This window comes from Prunus avium, chromosome 7 (genome assembly GCF_965620075.1).
Source record: "Prunus avium chromosome 7, drPruAviu1.hap1.1, whole genome shotgun sequence".
Taxonomy (NCBI): Eukaryota; Viridiplantae; Streptophyta; class Magnoliopsida; order Rosales; family Rosaceae; genus Prunus; species Prunus avium.
This window is the reverse complement of record NC_142290.1, coordinates 8,116,433-8,137,537: the sequence shown is the minus strand read 5'-3', so window position 1 is coordinate 8,137,537 and position 21,105 is coordinate 8,116,433. Positions and strand designations below refer to the sequence as shown.

Sequence of the window (21,105 nt, the reverse complement as noted above, 5' to 3'; positions counted from 1 at the left end):
TTATCACTATTGCTAAAGAAAATGCACGAGTCAAGTCAAGACATTATTCCAACTAAATCTTTACGGGCTTGCTCTTATGAAGACTTCTAAAGCCAAAAAACCGTTGAAAATTTTACGCATATAGTTAATTATATTGCTTAACTAGTATTACAATCCACATTCTGACCAACAAAGCTACAGCCACATTGTCTCACTCGATTCAACAAAATGATCTCCAAATGGCTGAAGAGAGTAGAGACTAGCTAGGCATGCCATATCCAACATTAAAGTACACATTTAGTGATGCCCCAAACTCTGTTTACAGCGCCAATCAAGTTTGCACAGGTACATTCAAGTTAGGCACTTCATGTCAAATTAAAATATAGCTACCGAGAAACTTCCTTCCTACTAGACATACATCAAAGGAGACTGACTGCTTAAACTGGCATGGGGAGGTGGACCTAGATGTTTAGAAGACACTATTCTCTACTAATTTACATAATAACACAATGCCTCTGAGAAATTCCACTGGCTCCATTGATTTCCAAGATGAATTTGTCACCAAAAGTTATGGGTACCTTGGATGGTTTTGTTCACAATCCAGTATAGGAAATTCTGGCTTGGTAAAATAAGTAGGAACTCACTGTCGAGGTACTGGCTGTGTATTTGACTGATTACTTTGCCCATAGAATCCCATACCCAGCGGTCGATAATAACCTCCAGTAGCTGGCTGCAGCTGCTGTTGCTGAGGCTGAGGCTGATGTTGCTGCTGTTGCTGCTGCTGCTGCTGCTGCTGCTGCTGCTGTTGCGGCTGACCTGGCCTCGACAAACCCATTGAAATATGTGGAGGAATGGGGGGTGGAGGTGGCAGAGTATTTGATCCGTATCCGTAAGGCATTACACCCACCATGAGACCAGCAGATTGGGCATATTGATTCGCTGGTGGAGTTGCAGGAGATGCTGATGGTGCTGGAGGTGGCGGGGGCGGTGGACCAAAAGTATTTTGCATCTGGTTAGTTTGGGACAAAGGCTGCATGGTTGCCGCTGGTGCATGTGGAACATTGGTCATTGTCTGCTGTTGTAGAGGAGTAAAATAGGCTGTATTGCCAACATCAGGATTGTTAAGTTCAGATGCAGACATTTGCTTCTCAAGCTTGGGCCGTTTTTCTGGAGGAAACATGGATAATCCTGAAGTAAATGCAGCTGACGTTAGGCTACCAGTCATTGAGGCAGCTTCTTCAGCAACAAGGGATGAAAGAACAGAGGTCAACATCTGGGCAGAAGATGCAGATGCAGCTAGCTTAGCAGCAACAGCAGCAGCTGCTGCCTTTTTGTTCTCTTCATCAGTAGTTTTGACAGAGGCAAAAGAAATCACAGGTTGGGTTGGAGGCTGAGGTGGGATGCCAGTTGGTTGCACTAATGATATATTTGGTTCTAACGCCCTTGTAGATTCAGTTGTCATGTTAGTGACATTGCTTTGGGGGTTAACAACCGGGGACAAAGTCAGTCTCCTTTTAATATTACCCAGTTTCTCAATCTGATGTCGAGCAACCTGCATGACAATAAATAATTCCTGTTAATCCAAGTAGCCAGTATATTAATATAGTTTTCACAATGCAAAATTTGAAAAAGCAGCATAAGCTCGCCTACAAACAAAAGAATGACATTTACTGTATGTAGAATGAGGATGATATACATGCCAGCTAGCCTGGCTCCTAAAGTGCTAAACAGAAAATATGCAATTGCTGGAGGGTTGCCTACCTTTGTCAATTCCAATGAATTACACTAATAATTCAAACTTGGATATCTTGCCTTGATACATTGATGAAATTTATTGACTTATTACTGTTCCCAAAACTTAAGTTGTTAGAGTACACATATATACTTGCATGTTCGCATGTTTGATGTGATGGGAAGTGCCAAGAGAATTGCATTATAAGATATTATTTGGTATGCTCTGTCCTGAACTTGTATCATACATAGACAGACCATGTCTCTCATGGAAATTGTTATGGCTTTTAACAGATATTCAAACCAACAGTAGATTTATAGCTTGAAAAGAAAAAAAAAATGACTACAACGTCAGTGTAAAAACAAAAACAAAAGGTCCCTATAAAAGGTATAGCTGACAGTTATAACTTTAAAACTAGAACATTTAATCAGGAGAGGACGCATTACTATGAACTGATGTTGGGGCATGAGAGTAATCAACTTATTATTGTTGCCTCGTCCGTCTCGTGGGAACTTTGGAACTTTCTACTTGCTATTTGGAGTTTGGAGTTAAATGGGAGCTACCTAAATCAGTGTCACTATCTCATGGAGAATTTGGAAGACAAGGCAACGGCACTACTTGTTGCGTCTGGAGAAAAAGGAATATTAGAACAGTGATAGGGCTCCAACAAACATTTCTGTCATTCTAGTATCATCCGTGAGGACGTTAGCATGAATCGTCCACTTTAATTTAATAATATTTTAAACTGTTAAAAGGAAAAGTAAGAAAGAGGAAGAGGATCATATTTCTGATTGATTCAACTTAGTAATATGCACAGCCTACAGCTTCGATAAATTAAAAGTTCGAAGAAAATTTCTTAGAAATCAACCCCAGAAATCATCCAAATGAGCTCAATCAAAGCAATTAAATTAGCTAAACCATCCCTACACATAAGGCTGTTTACAGCCAACATCACTGATCCCCTCAAGCTGGAGAGAAGATATCAACTACCCCCAGCTTACTGCAAATAAAATCACTAACAAGTCTACCATCTTCCACAAAAACTTTGACAGCTTGGGCCAAATGAGGGTGGTTAAGATTCTTCAGTTTTGTATTGTTTATATAGCTAGCCAAAGAAACGAAGAAGAGGGCGTCCTTTCTGCCACTTTCGCCACCATAGGTCCGTAAGTAAAGCTAGGAAAAGAACCAAGACTAGATCTGGGCAAGACAAGAACCAATATGAGGTCCAGGCAAGACCAGAGATGAAATGAGATCAAAGTCAGATGAGGTCTAAGCGAGATTGTGAGATCGAATACTATATCCAAATGAGACCAGATTGAGACAATATCCAAGCCACAAGATTTAATGGAACCCATGACAGAGAAGTAAGAGAGAACTTATCCATATTTCTTTTTCCTCTTTTCTTAATTTGTGAGAAAGTAGGTACGGGTAGATGCTTCTTTAGCTCTAAGGAGTATATTTATCGGATTCCATGCTGAAAGGTGAATTATGAAACGGGGGTGAATTATGAAACGGGAACAGGATCATATTTTTCATTGATTCAACTGAGGAATATAGATGGTTGTATATCGCCTCCATACAAATAGGGATAAAAGAGTCAAAGAAAAATTGCTAGAAATCATCCAAATCAGTCAACCAACTTGCCTAAATTAGCTCAATCATCCCTGCAAACTAGGTTGTTTACAATCTACATCATCATAAACCTTCAGAACCTTCACATTCTTTTCTTGTCTACTTGGTCAGGATTGTCTAGAAAGGCCAAAAAGAAAAAAAAGAAATCTTATATTGTAACGAGGAAAGCATTGTCCATTGACAGTTCCAAATGTAAACTTAAGAAGATGCGAGAGTAAAGATCATCTAAGATGCGAGCTTACATCTCAAGTTTAGCTTATCCCATTCGTATATAATTCCATTCATTTCTCCCAATTGGTGAAATATGGGACTGATTTCTGGAATTATATTCATTAAAAACTGAATACAAGAGTATCTTAAGAGCCTATTTATACTAGAATACAGCAGCCTAGCATTCCTATTTCTTGCTTATTAAGAAAACCTAATCCTACTATACCTAATAAATTGTATTCCTACTAAGACTACTTAATAAATCCTAATCCTATTAGGCTACAATTCTAGCTAATTTGGGAATTTTAATAAATCCCAATCCTAATTTGCTAGCAGCCTTGTGGATGCCCCTGCATCAAACTCCCCAGGTTGGAAAAGACTTGTCCTTGAGCCTAAATCGTCATCATCGAAGATTCCACAAGAAGCTTGAAACTGAATTCTTCCTTTCCAAAACAAAGAGAACTTTCGAATATGGGACCATTCTTGAACATTCATGTTTATTCGCTTGCATCAAAACATTAACTAAAATCCCCCATTGATCAACTAGCTCATGGTCTAGAGGTACTTCTCTTCCCAATGTTGGAAGAGGTCCCACGTTCGAATCCCCCTACTCCATTGATAAATAAAAAACTAAAAAAAAACTAAAACATTAACTAAAATCCCTAAAACTTGAAGTAGCCAATTCCAAATGAAGATTTAATTTAATTTATATGCTTATTCCTCACCCATTTCTTCTAAAATTCTAGTAGTTAAAGAAAATCCATAATCCAAATCAAAAGATTACCCAACTTTGTCTACTACTAAAACAAATAAACAGCTCGCCAATCTAAGGCCTACAGCAGCTCGCCAATCTAATAAAATGACATAAAATGAAAGATCCCTAAAAGATGTGAAAAGAGAAGTCCATAAGTACGCCCAAAAACCCAACTTTCCCAACAATTTTCTTCTACATACCCACTATAGTTCTCGAATATTCTTCTGTTTCTCACCAACCAGATTACCCAAAAGACAGCTAACACAGTGAAATTCCACACAAATCTTGCTTTCCACCACCAAAATACCTACAGTTCACAAAGCATGTTTGAAGGGGACTCAAGAATTACCCAATTAATCCCTGCCTCCCTGACTAACGCCACCACAGCCTCAATGCATATGGACAACGTAAAAAGAAATGAGTTTCAGATTCTGCCTCCTTCTGGCACAAAATGCACCAATAAGGAGAAACATAAACAGTGAACCTTCTTCTTTGTACCATATCGCAAGTATTTGCTCTTCTATGAGCTACGATCCAAGCCAAAACACAAACCTTAGTAGGAACATAAGATTTCCAAAATTAGTCTAGCAGGTTGGATTACAGGAAGCGATTTCTAATCAGCCAGAAAATTTAAAAACGTCTTACAAGAGAAGACCCCTGATGAATCCAGTTTCCACGTCCTCCTATCTGGCCTATGTGCTGACAGCTGAACATTTTCCATAACTGAAAAGAGTGCTGCAAGCTCCTCAATCTCCTCCTCATAAATTTCTTCAGAATCGAAAATTCCAATCCACTTGGCCTCCCCAACCCTCTGTGAGCTCAGCCACCCTATAACTTGGAGCAGCAGACAGTCTGAATAGACGAGGAAATCTTGAGCACAAAGGAAATTCACCAGGCAACAATCTTCCAAATCTCACTTTGTTCCCCCTCCCCACTACAAACTCAAAGCAAAGGTGGTGGGGTATATTTTATCATGGATAACGTTTACATGAAAGCAAAGAAATGGATGTAGTAAAGATTAGGAAGTTTATAATGCTAGGATGGTCAACAACCCAGGTAGTAATTTGATTCGATAGAATGGAGAAGCCATCTTAATTTTGTTATTGCCCCCAAAAGTTTGTGATAACTTCCATGACAAAACTAACGAATTTCATCAAGATCCAACTAATCACACTAATGATATCAGGAGGTTAAGTGTCACATTTTGAAATTTAGGAACCAATATGAGACATGGGTTGGAGTTTAGGACCATTAATGAATTTCTCCTATAAATTTATAACTATTGGTACAAAAACTGATGATTAATCAGATCCACATTGATAAAAAAAATTGTGTATGACTTCACATCTATATAGTCCTGCACACATTTAAACACATATGTTAATTAGACCTAAATTTGATACTCTATTGTCTATGTATAAATGCATATATGACTCAAGATTCAGTTTCCCAGTGTCCTCTTCTTTAAAGTCAACTTCTACACAAAAAACCAACAATTTAATTCTTATTCCAACCACAAACATCATCTAATCTAGCCACCCATAATCTTTGGTTTTTATTTCAAGACAGAAAGAAAAAGACATGTCTTAAATAACCAACCCGCTATGAACTGAATCAAGGCCCAGGGTTGATAATACCACAAGTTGTGCTAGCTACAAAAGATTCTGAGGAACTGATGTTGAGCAACTAGCTGAGCTCAATGACATTCACTGATAAAACACTCGTAAATGCAACTATAAGAGCTCTGTAAATGAACACCATTTCCAAGATGCAAAGACCTATGAATTTAAAAGGGGCAAGTAAAGACTAGTTCACTCTTACTTGCAACTGAGTGCGAACAAGTTCCAGCTCTGATTCCTGTAAAAGTTATATTAGAAAGCAACCATCAATATCTTAAATTTTAAACAAAACCACAGAAGTGTGAACATAAGTGGAACAATAAAAAAAAAATTACTTGGTCCTGAAGTGCTTCTTTAAGCTGCGAAACCAAGGCAGATCTTGTTGCCTCCACATTTTCAAGCTGACCAACAGATTGATTAAGTACATCTTCCTGCTCTTTCAAATCATCCAACAATGTAGATCCCTGATGAGTTCCTGATAACACAGTTTATAACAAGGAAAATCACTAAAAATCATGGTACGAAGACAACATACACGAGGACCTTCAACAAATTTCATCTAGAGTTACTTGGTAGGAGTCAAAAACTAAATTTCAAAAAAAGATTATAAAAGGAGAAAAAAAAAAAGTTAACACCAACTCATCTAGGTGCATGAAGAACAAGAGAACTTTATGAAGCTTACTGACAGCATCAAACAGTTCAACAGTCTTCATTACTATTACATGCATGTACGCAAAAAAAAGTAAATATCACCATACAAGTCAAAAGAAGGGATTTCATTGGCCTCAAGGACCCGTTCAGATGGAATATCAGGATTTCAAATCCGTTGATCTATAAATCCATATTTTGATTAATTAAAGTGTAATGCTTTTGACTTTAGGATTTCAAATAAATTTAATTAACTTAGAAACTAAAACACATGACCCGCAACCATGATTTGTGATTCACGGTCCATGACCTACAGTCTACAGATCTATGACTTACAACATATAACTCATGATCCGCAACTTGCAATGCAAGTTACAAGTTGCTACCCATGACCATTGAACAAATATTTGAAAATAGAGATTTGAAATTGAAATGGCTTCATTTATCAAATAACCAACTTCTACATATCACAATCATAATATCATATCACAAAACTGTTCTAAAGTCACTCACTCACTTAAATCACAAAATTTAAGTGCAAAAAAGCATACACAAGCATAGGTGTAGATTCCAGGGCCGAGCAGCAGCATATTCTAAACTAATGGATACTCATTATACTTATTTTAGGAATTGTTTCTCAATTTGAAACTTGCAATTCTGACTCCTAGAATTGAGCTCTAGACAGTAGGTAGATGACTACAATCAGGCCAACCTTAATAGTAATAACATGTCATGGAACAATTCAATTTTCCCCTATCAGTATATTAAAATTGCATAATTTGCATCTGAGTAGCAGAATAGACAGAGCCTCCTGGCATTACAATTCGTGGAACAAATAATAATTCACACAACAAATAATTTGTACAACGTTCTCAACAGTGAGCCAATAGCACAGATAAATCCTAACTGATAATCCTAGTCTCAGGAAATAAAGAATGAAATAATGTGATAAAAAGAGATAGAAAGCTTTTCATGCCAATTATGCATACAAGAAAAGTTGCTAATTCATTCTTCCTGTAATTAAATTTGTGATCAAGTCTTCCTGTTTTCATGATAATGGTTTGTAAGGGCACTTATTTAGATCCTCTTATAAAAATTGGGAACAAAAAATCTAATTGCCAATAATTAGAAAAATATACACAGCCAAAGAAAAATGCAGAATATGAATTCACATCATGACCTGACCCTAACCTTAAAAAAAATATAATAAAAGTTATAACCATAGCAATTATTCATCTGTAACCTAATATCTCTCAGATACCTTTTTTTTTATATAAGAAATTAACCTTCCTTAATATAATTTTAAAAGAAAACAAATCAAAAGACAATTTGTGAAGAGACGGATGGTCATAAGAATGCCCAAAAGCATATACATCCACAACAAAACAAACTCCTGGCCCCTGAAGCTGTGAAAGATCCTCCTATTTCTTTCCAAAGGAAAGGCCCAAAACACAACCAACACTCGGCATCTCCCTAATAGTTCACCTCTCTTTCCACCACCAAAAAGAACTTATGCCTTTCACAAAAAGAGCATAATATGATGCTGGAGCTACCCAACTCAGTGAAGTTTCCTTAAACAATCTTAACCACAAAGATAAAGAAATACAGCAGTGCCAAAACAAGTGATCAGAAAATGCATCAGATGGACAAGCAGTCCACCTAGACCGCGCCAACTATAAATGCAATACATGCAAAACCACACTCAATACAAGCCTCAAACCAATCAGAATGAATTTCTCTCAACTGCAACATCCCTAAAAAGCTTCAAAAAAGACGCACACAAGTAACCAAGAAATCTAATTCATTCCAACTAAAAGTCAACTCCTTCCTATCTTAAAGAATTCTTCTTAACTAAAAGACTCCCCTATTGTCAAAATTTTAAAGGCACTGCTACTGTTCCCCGCCCTGAGAAAGACCTCTGTCAACAATGGGAACAATTTCTTTGAATGACCCACTCCAAACTGAAACCATGCAACAACTTGACCCAAATTTGTGAGGTGGAGTACCAATGTAGATTGATGTGCTCAGTTGATGAACCAGATATTTTTAAAAAGGGACAGCAATGAGGTAATGAAACATAGGACCTTTTTCAAAGAGTACTTCAAGTGCCCAGACCCATGAACAGACCAATGTCTTCTATCAGGCTATGTTTAACTCAAAGTAATATTATTGGCAGGAGATAACAAACTTGAGACATCCATGAACTCCCTATCATTTGGGTTCCTCAGAAAGATTAGGTTCCAAGACAAGGCTCAAGAAGGAAAGTATGAATCTAAGGAGGATAGAACCAGATTATGATTCAAAGAAAATGTATAATCATTAAGGAACATATATACCCTAGTATCTTCCAGAGTAAGAATTCTAGTCCCATTCCCAACAAGAAGTTTCGACAGAGAAGAGAATAATCCCTGACAGACACAAATCCAAGGGCATTGGAAGGTGCCTCCTTCCACAGTACAAGAGTACCACCCATTAGATGCAATAAAATATACTTCTGGTAATCAAATCACTTTTATAGCTATATGAAAACTCAATAATTGAAGTCAGAAAAAACAAGACTTCAATTTTCAAACCATAATAAGAGTCTTACATTTTGTCATCTAGTTCCATGACAATCATTCTCTCCAAAGTTACATGTAAATAACATTAATTAACGTAACCAAAGGTTCTAGGTCTTACCATGAGTCAAGGTATTTTCAACATCTTCATCAATTTTACCCACATGATGTACAGCAGCACTACACTTGTTCAAAGCAGCTTCTTCGCTAAGATGCTCTTCAAGAACAGGTTGAAATGCAGTAAGTATTTTTTCTGGCAGACCTCCAACAGCCAGTTTCTGAGGTTTAGAAGAATAGAACGCATGTTCAAACTCAATAATTAGGAATACAATTATGAAAATTGAGAATAAACCAGCAATATCTACTACCCCAGGGGCTTACAATTCTAACTGAGTGTGCATCCCTCTTCACTATCTTGATAGGATTTGAGCTCTTTCCATTGCTTACAGGTAGAGCAGGAGGATTCTTTCCCATCATTTCATCTTTAAGACTCTGCCCTCGAGACCCAAAAACCTTCCTTTCTTCCCATATGTCAACCTGAACAAAGAAATGCAAACAAATAAATACAATATCCAAAAGAAAAAAGTTCCTTATGGATTAAGTAATGAGACCAGATTGCTAGGCACACATTATTAAAAGGAATCATAACCAAGAGCGGACACTAAACTGGTTCACTCTATTCCACTACATGGAATAAAAGGTGCTAGTCTTCCAGGACAGTGGGAGCAAACTAAGAATTTTATTCATGGATAGAAGGTGCTAACTCAGCAACATAGCAAGTGAAATCCGCTAGAGCAACAAAAAAGGACTTAGTATCAGACCCCGCTACAATCAAAAGGCATAGAATACAGAATCTTTCAGTTGCTCAGGCCCAGTACTGAAGACTTAATACTGAAGTCTCAGGTCAGCTAACATGATTACCTAATCTCACAGGTTATTTACTACTACTGTTGTGTTAAAACAATGAATTAAGAGAACATTCATAGATGCTCACCAGTCTTGTGGCAACTTTCTTTCCATGTCCATCACCATTTTCATAAACATGCTTCAGAGCTGCAGGAAGGAACTTCCAGAATTCATTCACAAACTCACTGCCCTTTCGCCTACTGTTTTGCAATATGTCATTAGCCAAATATAGAAAAGACACACGCTGGTCTTTTTGGGAAGAATTGAAACATTTATCCCATGTTTCAACAATCTGTTTTGCTTTCTTTCGGTGAGAAATACACCAACGAGACAGAGCTGTTTAAATGTTTAAAGAAACGCATAATATAAACATTAATGTTGGAGCTAAGTGATGAGTTACAAATACATCTATCTACAAATTATGATGAAATATTAACAGCTATAGGTATTATCAGTACATCAAGAAATCAATATATTTGCTAATATTGTTGAATATGTTTACCAAAAGTATTAACAAAGACAGAACGCTATAGGTTTTCTAGAACATTTTCTAGAACATCCAGTATGAAAAAAACCATAGGTTTGCAACTCTGGATAAAGAAAGAAAGGAGCCATTAGGAGTGGATCAAGATTTTAGCTCAGAGAAGTCATGATGGAAAAGAAATTTTTTTAATATATAACTGCATGATGGATAAGAACCCAAAAATAAAAAATAAAAAGCTCGTTATGACAAATTGAGATCTTAAAAATGACCGATTAGCACACATCGCCAATGCATCAATCTTAAATTCATAACGGATATTATGTTGTCAAAACCAGAAACAAGACTTTTGTTAAGGGAAGGGAAGGGTGAGGGGCGTACACATGCACACATACTATCCTTTATAAGAAACAAATTTCATAGCTACTCAAGGAAATGCAAACAAAGTTGACAAGATATCCACCAAAGATCACACATCACAGTGCAGTCAATCAAACTTAATAAAAGGCCACATTATAAAACACCAAGACAAGTATTTATCCCAAAAAAAATCAATTACAGAAGTTATTTACATTATAATAAAATTATACAGGAACAAGTATGAACATAATAGAAAACAGAGAAAGCATAAATACAGTTGAAGCGTCACCAACTAATACAATGTTACCACAGCCAAAAACAACATCATAAAGAAAAGGTAGAAACTTGAACATTACAATTTTCTACATAAATCTAAAATTAGGGAAAAGTGTAAATTGATATTCAATTAGAGTCAGCAAGACACTAGTAATAAAAAAATATACATGTTTCAGTAAGTCACGTTTTACCAGAAATTCTTATAAGTATGTTAACGACCAGGTACGTAATACAATCACAGAGAAACAAATACGACCCCTCAATTGTTGACATGTATTAGACCTTGTAAACTTGATAATCACACCATAAATCAGATAAAGCATGTAGTAAATAGGGGATTTCTTATGAAGGATACATTCAATGCTTTGCTGTGAACTGTTGAGTTTTGTGAGCTTGTCAGCTAATATCTGTCCGTCAAAAGCTTCGTTGTTACTCATCTTGCTAGTTACTCAATTTTTAACATCCCCTGCCGCAAAAAGTGTATTATTATGTTAAAAATATAAAAATAAGTGCCAAAAAATGTATGTATAATCTCTAAAGTTTTAACTTTATTTCACCTAGTCAAGAAACCTACTACAACCAACAGGATAAACAATTATTTACAATATACAAGCTCTGTCCCAACCATTTTGAAACCGTTACATAAATCATGGTACTCAATTCCGTCCTCTCTTGCTAAATATTTACATGCAATCACAGTGAAATAAAAATATACATAATTATTCAAAAATAACTAAAAATAAAAATAAAACCCATTTCCTAAACTAAAATTTGATAATCAACTAGATAGTGCACTCCATGGCCTTCATCACTCATAACCCACCAATTTCATAGCACTGTACTGTACCTCCATTTCATTAATCAATTCATCTCTTACTCTTTACCTAGTATTATTGGATAGTAGCACATACTTCGCAACTTTATTCAGCAATTCACGACAAAAAGAATTCCTTGCCACCAGCTAGACACGAAAACGAAATTCTAGGGTTTACACAGAAACGACGTCGTCAGGCACAGTTCCGCTCGAGACGAATCCAAAACAGCGTTGAAGACACGACTCAAAGAGAAGAACGGAAATGAAGAAGGAGAAGAAAGAGCAAGGACATGTTTCGGAGACTTACCGGAGCAGCAAAAGGACGCCCCTTTTATTCTTCTTGCAACTTGCAAGGCCCAAGTGCTCTGTCCCTTCTTCCTCTCTGGGCTGAAACGACGCCGGCCTATACGATACAGCTATACTCTTGCCAACCTACAACTAGCCCTCAGAAAAGTGAAAGTAAAATTAAAATAGTTTTTTATTAAAAATAAATAAGTAATTTTTAGAGTTATTTACACTGACACCCCTCAAGTTTTCAGTTGTTTCACAAACCCCCCTCAGGTTTCAAATATTATATGAACGCCTTTAAGGTTTCAAATTATTTTCACAAAACCTCTTTTTGTTGATTTTTCATCCAAAGATTAATGACTTTATATTAAAAAAAAAATTCCAAATGACAAAGTTAGCCTTTGAGATTAGATTGCACTTACATTTATTGAGGTTGATTTTGTCATTTGCACACTTTTTAAAACAAATGAAATCATCAAGTTTTGATGAACAATCAACAAAAAAGGATTTTGTGAAAACAATTTGAAACCTCATGGGGTGTTCCTGTAATTTCTGAAACCTCAGGGGTTTTGTGAAAAAGCTGAAAACTTTAGGAGGTATTAATGTAATAGGCAAAATATAGACACCAATTTTATAAAGGGAGTTTCACTAAAATACCCAAAATGGGGGCTGAAATTATAAAAATACCCAACACCCAAAACACTTTATAAACATACCCAAAACTCATCATTACACACACTCAAAACCCATTTATAAACATACCCAAAACCCATTTTGGGTATGTTTCTATGTTTAAATAGTGCTTGGGTATTTTTATAAATACATGTCTAGGATTGGGTATTTTTATAAATATCTATTTTATAAATTACACTTTTTACAACAAAAATAAATAAACAAACAAACAAACTTTTAAATGTCAAAAACCCACTTTAATAAGCTCAAATGCCCCCTCAAAATTAAAATCCAATTGTGAATCAAAATGACCTCAATATAATAGAACCCAAGAGTTATTGAATTAAAACATCATCTATATTAATAAGACAACAACACAAACAAATTGGCTAGAGTGAATATGTTCCCTACTCTGCACCTGAGTTCGAATCACCCTCCAAATTCTCCACATGTAAGAAAGTCACAATGTATATACAAAAATTCAACAACAGTAATAACAACATCGCCACAACCAAAAATTTTACCAACAAGGTCTCAAGCCTTTTAAACAATTCACAACACCCGAAACATGGTTATATCAAAGAGATAATCTAAATAGTCGCAACATTTAAATAGAATCCAAAACCAATAATAAAATGATAGTCCTACGAGATAGATGGAACAATGAGCAAGAAGGATGGATGCCTCAATGTGGTGAGCACTACCTTAGAATTTTTTTTTTTTGTTTTTTTTGTTTTTTTTGTTTTTTTTGTTTTTTTTGTTTTTTGGGTGAACTGGGGGGGAAAACCCCAAACAAACTAAACAAACTAAACAACACAAATCAAACGAGGCCTAGACACCCCTAACAAATCATCCACCAAATAAGTCCCAACCCAACTTGGAGCCTCATAAAAAAAGCAGATACCAAGATCTAAATTATAACTCCAAGCAGCCAGTCGATCTGCAACACTGTTTTTCTCCCTAAAAATATCATGGAGGCTGCAATTCTCAAGTTGCTGCATTAACTGCCAACAACTAGAGACCAAAGATGCAAGAGGGTGCAAAGTAAGAGAATCATGCTGCTGAACAAGCTATCCACATCTCAACGATAAGGTTATTAAACCCTTTCGCAACAGCCATCCTTCAAACCAAAGAACAAGCCCCATAATTCAGCCTCTAGAATCTGCCCTTTTCCCAAATTAACTGCAAACCCACTACACCAATCACCAAAACCATCACGCAACACACCTCCAGCACCAATATGGCCAGAAGCAGCATTCCTAGAGCCATCAACATTCAGTTTAAAGAACCCAGCAGGAGGAGGCTCCCAAGCAAACCAAGCCTCAACCTTAGCACACTTGATAGAAGGAACATTAGAAGCTTTAAACCATTCCTTCATAGTAGTAGTAATAATCTGTATGGAGTCAAAAGCCAACTCTTCATCACCATGAAACACATAATAATTCCTCCATTTCCATATTTACCAACATGTGAAAACAAAGACCAAATTCCAGGGAATACAATCAGCCTAAACAATCTTTGACATCAAATTTACTCTAAGCCAAGGTTGAAAGTCCATAATAAAAAAATCCAACACTTTGACTAGAATTGAGAAGAGCATTCCACACCTTCTTAGCCTTAACACAATCACGAAGAATATGAAGTATTGACTCCATAGGCCAATGACACGAACCACAATAAGCATCCAAAGATAGATGTCTTCTAGCTCTTTGCTCATTAGAAAGAATTTTCCCTTGAATAACAAGCCAAAAGAAAATATGCAACTTGGGAGGAATCCTAAGCTTCCACAAAAACTTCCAAGCAAAATCAGAGCAAGCAGAGTCCTCAAAAACCATATTATAAGCAGATTTTACAAAGAAAATCCCATTGGAGGAAAACTTCCAAATTTGAGCATCCTGGGTCCCACTATTAAACCCCACAGGACAGCTAATAACTCGTTGGACCAAATCATCAAGTAAAGCAGCCATTAGTTTCTCCATATCCCACCAACCATTTTTGTAAAAACTGGAAATAACACAATATGGGTCACAAATATGCACACTACTATCATTTTGGTTTAAAGGAGCATCAAAAACCCAATTATCCTTCCAAAATTTAACAGTACCACCATCCCTAATCCTCCATAACATACCCTTCCTTAGAAGAGCAGCCCCATGAAGCACACTTCTCCATGTAGAAGAACAATCCTGTCTAAAAATCACTGAATCATCAAGAATAGAATGGCCTTTAAGGTATTTAGCTTCATAGATCTTTGCCCACAAGCCCTCATCCTTAATATGCAACCTCCAACCAATCTTGGCCAACAAAGCTTGATTCATAGCACCAGTTTTTTTAAAACCCAAGCCCCCTTTACTCTTAGGCCTACAAACAAGATCCCACTGACACATATGGACCCTGCTCATTTTCTCACTCCCACCCCAAAAAAAATTTCGATTTAATTTATCAAGTGCATCACACACACTAGTAGGCAGTTTAGCTGTTTGCATTGCATACACATGTACAGCCAAAGTAACAGATTGAATAAGGGTAGCTCTACCAGCTAAAGAAAGAAATTTACCCTTCCAAGTAGCAAGTCTTTTATGCACTTTGTCAATTAAGCTGCTATAAGTCCTTTTATCAATTCGAGAATGCAGTAAAGGCATGCCCAGGTACCTTCCAAGATCTTCAGTTAGAGAAGAGCCACAAATACAACTGATTTCCTTAGCTATCTCCTTACAGGTGTTAGGAGAACAAAAGATAGCAAATTTATCAAAATTTACTGTTTGACCAGAGGCTTGACAAAATTTACCTAATTAATGCATGCTATTCATCTTGTAACGATTTGATTATCTAATGGTATACCATCCTTCTCTATCCGGAAGTTTCCCGAAATTATGACTTTACTACATAAAGTTTTTTTCATCTCAACTTTGTACCTAAAATTTGATTTTTCTACCACTTTCATACCTCCATTACTTTGACTGTTAAGTTATCCGTTAAATGATGACGTAGTAATCAAAGTTTTTTTTGGGGTCAAAACGTGGCAATCAAATGACCCGCTTAAACTCAGACATATTTTGCCACATTAGCTAATAAAAAATAAATAAATAAAAGATTAAAAAAAAAATCAATTAACAATTAAAATAATTGAAAAAACTCAAGAAAAAAATTTTAAATTTTTTTGGTTGAAAACTCTCTCTCCTCTCTGTGCAACTCATGACCTACCCCTTTCCACCCCACCCCATTCCAACCACCCATTACCTCCCCCCTTCTCTCTCTTTTTCCATCTCTCTCCTCCCTACTTGAACTAGCCCTCCCTATAAGGGATGGCCGCGTCTTCTACCCAACAAAGCTCACCATGAAACCCACCTCCAATTCCACCTCCCTCACCTCCTTCTTCACCTCTTGCGTCTTCTCTGTCCTCCCTGAGATTGCTTCAAGCTTAGGCTTCAGCCTATGCTTTGTCCACTTAAACTCCACCTCGCCCCCAAAGCCCTTGCCAGCCAATACTTCGGCCTCTTTACCAACGCCGCCATCCCCATCGTCGCTCCATTGCTTGCCATTGAGTTTGATACTGGGCAAAACCCAGAGTTCAACGACCCATATGGAAACCACATTAGCATCGACCTCAACAACAATTTGCTTGTGTTTCAGTTGAGTTATTCTTCGTCTTTGTTGTCTAATGGAGCAGTTGCTGGCATCGCAATCGGTTGTGTTGTTGTGGTGTTGGTTTTAGCATCTGGGATTTACTTGTATCAGGTTGCAGGATGCGGATTTGGTTCAGGAAGGGAGGAGAGAGAGAGAGAAAGAAGTGGGGGAGGCGATGGGCAGTTGGAATGGGGGTGGGGTGGAAAGCGGTGGGTTGTGACTCGTGAGTTGTAGAGAGAGGAGAGAGAGTTTAATTTTTTATTTCAATTATTTTAATTGTTAATTGATTATTTAACTTTTTTTATCAACTGATGTGACACGATATATTTGAGTTTCGATGGGCCATTGATTGTCACATCATCATTTAACAGATAACTTAACAGTTAAACTAACGGTGGATGAAAGTGGTAGAAAAATCAAATTTTGAGTACGAAGTTTAGACCAAAAACATTGTGTAGTAAAGTCATAATTTCAGGAAACTTCCGATTAGTAAAATGAAATTAACTCTTTTTTAATTTTAAAGTTAAGTGTTATTGTATATGGTGTTCTGGGCCGGGCTTCTATGGGTGGCCGGGCTAGACTTTCTTGGGCTCAAATGGGTTGGATTTATGAGTTGGACTAGACTTTAGACACCTTAGCTCAAACCTAACCCACTGAACAACGGGCTGGGCTGGCCAATGACCCACAACAGGCCAGACTGGGCTTTACCTCAATGGGCCGGGCGGCCTCCATCAGCCCATGAGCTGTTGGGCCAAATGATGACCGCCCGAAGGCTCTTCTTCTACTCAGAGCAGCGGCCACAAGAACCCAACAGAACAAATGAGAAAAGAATGGAGGTCATGGAAGACACACTGCACCTGCAATTGCATAAGCTGTCAGCCCTAAAATCAGAGGAAGCACTTGACCAATTGCTTTGCACTCTCTGGAAAACCAGGAAAACCGGTCTCCACTCCCCCCACCAAAAGTCCCACTTCCAATCTCTCCTCAATCTGCCTTCTCTTTCACAACTCCATCCCGTACGTATCTCTCTCTCTCTCTCTCTCTTAATTTCTGTAGAAAAATTTTACATAACATTTGTTTTTTCTTAACGAATTTATATACCCATTTGTTTTTCTTAACAAATTTACATACACATTTATTTTTCTTGGCAAAATAACAGGTTTTGGCATGCCTTCGATCGCTTATCAGAAAATGGGTACATGAAAACTTCACTGGTGATGACCTTTTGAAGCTCTTCCCTCCTGATTTACCGCTCGATTTGCAGAGCAGTTTGGTGTTGTTGTTCCACAAGTATCAGTCTCAATGGAAGGATGAAGTAGCCCGAGAACAGCTGGTTAGCCACATCTACTTTGACCCCAAGTTTTTAAAATTCCATTTTGATCGGTTTTTGCATATGTTTTCTGGGTTCTCTTTGCCATTGTCATTCGTATACTCAACTCTGCTTTTTTTTTTTTTTCTTCCCAGCGGACTAGTGTTTCGTATCAGGTCAAGACAAGTGTGCCGCCATCTTTCACGACTTTGGGTAGCTCATGCTCATTTAGCGATTTTGGAGCTTCATCAGCACCGATTGTTACTGGGACCAATGCATCTCGGCTCACTCCCATGTCTCCTCCAATTCTTCAGGTGGTGAGGTTGATTGCTTGATTTGTTTCTTGTATGATAATTAATTTCATACTTACTTCATGGCTTTCTATTGCGAGTCTCATTCTTTCTAATATAACTGGCTATGCTGGTGTTTTTGGAACCTTTTGTGGTAATGATATTATAGGATGTGGGACGCTTCTAGTTTTCTCTATGGTTTCGTAATAGATTCCAAGGCAAAAATGTTTATGTTGTAGAAAAAGATGTCTGCTAGTTTGATTTTTCAGGTCTTAGATTGAACATGCAACTTATATCTTTTTCTTCTCCCTTCAGTTGTAGTAAACTTGGATATCATGTTTTTTTTTTTTTGGGAATGTTTATAGGTTTAGGAATTCCCTATCGTCTCACTACTGACTTCTCTTGATATGCAGGGAATTCTACCTCGCCTAAAGTCAATGACTTGGACCATGGAGAACTGTAACTCAGGGCCGGCTAATAGAGTGGCCGTCATCAATCTTAAGGTAGGTAAATTCTGTGAAGAATTCTTTCCAAAAGAGTTTCGAACAAGGCAATTGAAATATAGTATGAATGAGGTCAACTGTGTATATATATAAATATAAAGGTGCACATATAAAATTTAAGCATTCAAAATCTCATGGGATTAGGACTTATGAAACATAATCAAGTACAAGAAACATGTTACTATGTATCAGTATATATTGCTGCCAAATAGTTTTCCAGAATTCTACCGCCCTTTAGATTTTACTGAAAATGAAAAGACTGCGTGGATTTCAGGAAAATAGCAAAATAGCATTCAATGTAAAGCTTATTATATTCTCTATATAATTTAACTCATTAAAATCCCAGTTGCAAAAGCAAAACCCTAAACCCTAAAATGCACGCCTTACCATTTTAACCAGAATTATCAACATTTTTCTTTTACTTGATACCAACCGGTAAAATATCATGTAAATATAGTACCATACCAATACCATTTCACCTTCAATTTACCACGTATCTTCTAATCTTTTAATGAACCCAAAACTGATACACACCTCACTAACATATATTAAGCTTCTTAAGCCTTAACCTCTCCAAGCCCCCTTAGTTCTCCCCATACTAATGCCACCACCAAATCTTTCCCCATATGGAATTGGAAATTTTTGCAAGACCAACTAAAATTAGTTTGTATTTGTTTTAATTTTTTTTTTATAATACTAATTTTTTTTATTTAAACAGACTTCCCAAACAAAAAAGATGATTTCTGTTAAAATGGTTTTGATTAAGACAAGTGAGCGGTTTCAATTCAAGCTTGAGTTCTTATGCTAGCTGATACGCATCTGATTTGTTTGCCCAGCTGTGTAAGAAGAATGAAATGGGATTAAAGAGACTTTCCTTTGCACTTCACTTTCTTGAGTTTTATATAGCTTCTGGTGGTTATAGTTTCACAATGAATTCATGCATGTGTGCCTCTTTAATAAAGTTCAAAGTTTCTCGCCCCTTTCATATGACAGTCTCATTAATTTGTTTGGTCATTTTTCTTCACACACATTATGTAATTTATTTATTTATTTTTTCTAGTTGCAAGATTATACCAAATCTCCTTTAGATGAAATCGAGGTGAAGTTTCAACTGACTAGGGACACTCTTGAAGCTATGCTGAGATCATTGACTTACATCAAGGAACAACTCTCAAGCATGGTAGGCATACTGCTTTCTAACTTATTGGTATTTTGCCTTCTCTCTGTTGATGATTTTTCGTCTGAACTGTAGAATAGAGATACAGGGATGCGGGTGTCGCCTGGGACATAAGTTACACTTAATATTTATAGGCTTCAAATAAAACTCCCAAACACTCCTGTAAGCACTAAAATACTCATTATGAAACTAAAAGACCCATCAAATAATAGAGAGGTACTAAAAGACTCATTTAACAACATCAGTGATCTCCTTTTACTGGCTGGCTGCCAATAACCTTCACTGGTCCGTGGCAAACTCCAGTTTCCAAAATTTACAAAAAATTATTAAATTTCTTTAAACATAGAACATTAGCAATTACCAAGAAAACATATCGTTCATCTAAAATGTGAATCTATTTTTTGTTCTAAAAGATATTTTCTGCCAGACAAATAAAAGATAATAACAAATTAACAGTTTCTTTATTTAGTAAAATGAAATTTGCAGCAAATACCTCTGGATTAATATTGATGTGAGAATTTAAGGTGTAATGCTTCTTTTGCATTCTTGCAAAACGATGTATCTAAACTTCTGCTGTGGTTTCAGGTTGGGACTATTTCTGGGCCATCACAAAAGAAACAAAAGCAATCGGATCATTTGGTATGATATCTTTAAATGTATAGCTAACTTAGTCTAACAAAGTGTGTCATGTCCTTTTGTTCACTTTACCGTTTTTATTAATGTCTTGCCCCCAATCTTTTTGGATATTGGACATGAACTTTTTTTCTCCATTTAGTGTATTGTATTTTCTAATACACATTTAAATGCCGGATGCAAAATGATAGTTTTGGAATCATGTACAAGATTTTAATTTAATTTGGGTCTTTGATAGTCACTTGTAAGATGGACCGTTATTTTATTTTGGGTCTATCCTTACCTCTGGAAATTTGTATCTGGAGGTAGGGAACCTTAGCCATCCCTTTCTTGAACTCTATTTTTATTTATTTTTTATACAAGCGACACTGGGGAAGGGGGATTTGAACACAGTACCTTGGTGCATAGGTAATTTCTCTATACCACTTGAGCTAAACGCCCCGAGAACTGTATTTCTAATCATTCAATTCAACCATAACGTTTTGTTGGTAATATTTTTCTTTAAAAAGAAAGAGTAAAATCTGTGGTAACAACATTCGTTCACATTATGTTGAGCAAGGCACATTGTTCTTGGTGAAAAGCTACTTAATTTTTATTCTTCAATTCACCGACCTACTCCAACAAGTGGTAGGCAAAA

The 21,105-nt window shown here is 36.7% G+C and overlaps 2 protein-coding genes across 7 annotated transcripts; one reads left to right on the top strand and one right to left on the bottom strand.

Moving 5' to 3' along the window:
* Window positions 1–103: 103 nt before the first annotated feature.
* On the bottom strand, window positions 104–12,413 carry LOC110751546 (uncharacterized). Of its 4 annotated transcripts, XM_021952026.2 has the most exons (9): window positions 12,277–12,378; window positions 12,040–12,136; window positions 11,511–11,621; window positions 10,127–10,374; window positions 9,514–9,669; window positions 9,254–9,410; window positions 6,262–6,401; window positions 6,129–6,164; window positions 104–1,531 (listed from the first exon to the last, which is right to left on the bottom strand). In XM_021952026.2, the coding sequence occupies exons 3-9, from the start codon at window positions 11,590–11,592 to the stop codon at window positions 620–622; spliced, it is 1,731 nt and encodes a 576-aa protein (XP_021807718.1). In that variant the 5' UTR covers window positions 11,593–11,621; window positions 12,040–12,136; window positions 12,277–12,378; the 3' UTR covers window positions 104–619. The 4 variants fall into 4 exon arrangements, with proteins under 4 accessions (XP_021807718.1, XP_021807716.1, XP_021807715.1 ...); XM_021952024.2 differs by lacking the exon at window positions 12,040–12,136 and having other exon boundaries at window positions 12,277–12,413; XM_021952023.2 differs by lacking the exon at window positions 12,277–12,378 and having other exon boundaries at window positions 12,040–12,270.
* A 4,930-nt stretch (window positions 12,414–17,343) lies between these two features.
* LOC110751547 (uncharacterized) lies at window positions 17,344–20,709 on the top strand. 3 transcript variants are annotated; one of them, XM_088243872.1, is made up of 6 exons: window positions 17,344–17,572; window positions 17,716–17,889; window positions 18,021–18,179; window positions 18,569–18,658; window positions 19,719–19,833; window positions 20,421–20,709. In XM_088243872.1, the coding sequence occupies exons 1-6, from the start codon at window positions 17,387–17,389 to the stop codon at window positions 20,495–20,497; spliced, it is 801 nt and encodes a 266-aa protein (XP_088099998.1). In that variant the 5' UTR covers window positions 17,344–17,386; the 3' UTR covers window positions 20,498–20,709. The 3 variants fall into 3 exon arrangements, with proteins under 3 accessions (XP_088099998.1, XP_088099997.1, XP_021807720.2); XM_088243871.1 differs by having other exon boundaries at window positions 18,021–18,182; window positions 19,719–19,838; XM_021952028.2 differs by having other exon boundaries at window positions 17,350–17,572; window positions 19,719–19,838.
* The last annotated feature ends 396 nt before the right edge of the window (window positions 20,710–21,105 follow it).

Coding starts and splice junctions, on each gene's coding strand:
- LOC110751546 (XM_021952024.2), bottom strand. CDS start 11,592: ATGAGTAACAACGAAGCTTTTGACGGACAGATATTAGCTGACAAGCTC. Junction 6,402..9,253: donor TGAAAATACCTTGACTCATG/GTAAGACCTAGA, acceptor CTGTGTTATCAG/GAACTCATCAGGGATCTACA. Junction 1,532..6,128: donor TTGTTCGCACTCAGTTGCAA/GTAAGAGTGAAC, acceptor ATTGTCATGCAG/GTTGCTCGACATCAGATTGA.
- LOC110751547 (XM_088243872.1), top strand. CDS start 17,387: ATGGAGGTCATGGAAGACACACTGCACCTGCAATTGCATAAGCTGTCA. Junction 18,180..18,568: donor TGTCTCCTCCAATTCTTCAG/GTGGTGAGGTTG, acceptor CTTGATATGCAG/GGAATTCTACCTCGCCTAAA. Junction 18,659..19,718: donor TGGCCGTCATCAATCTTAAG/GTAGGTAAATTC, acceptor TATTTTTTCTAG/TTGCAAGATTATACCAAATC.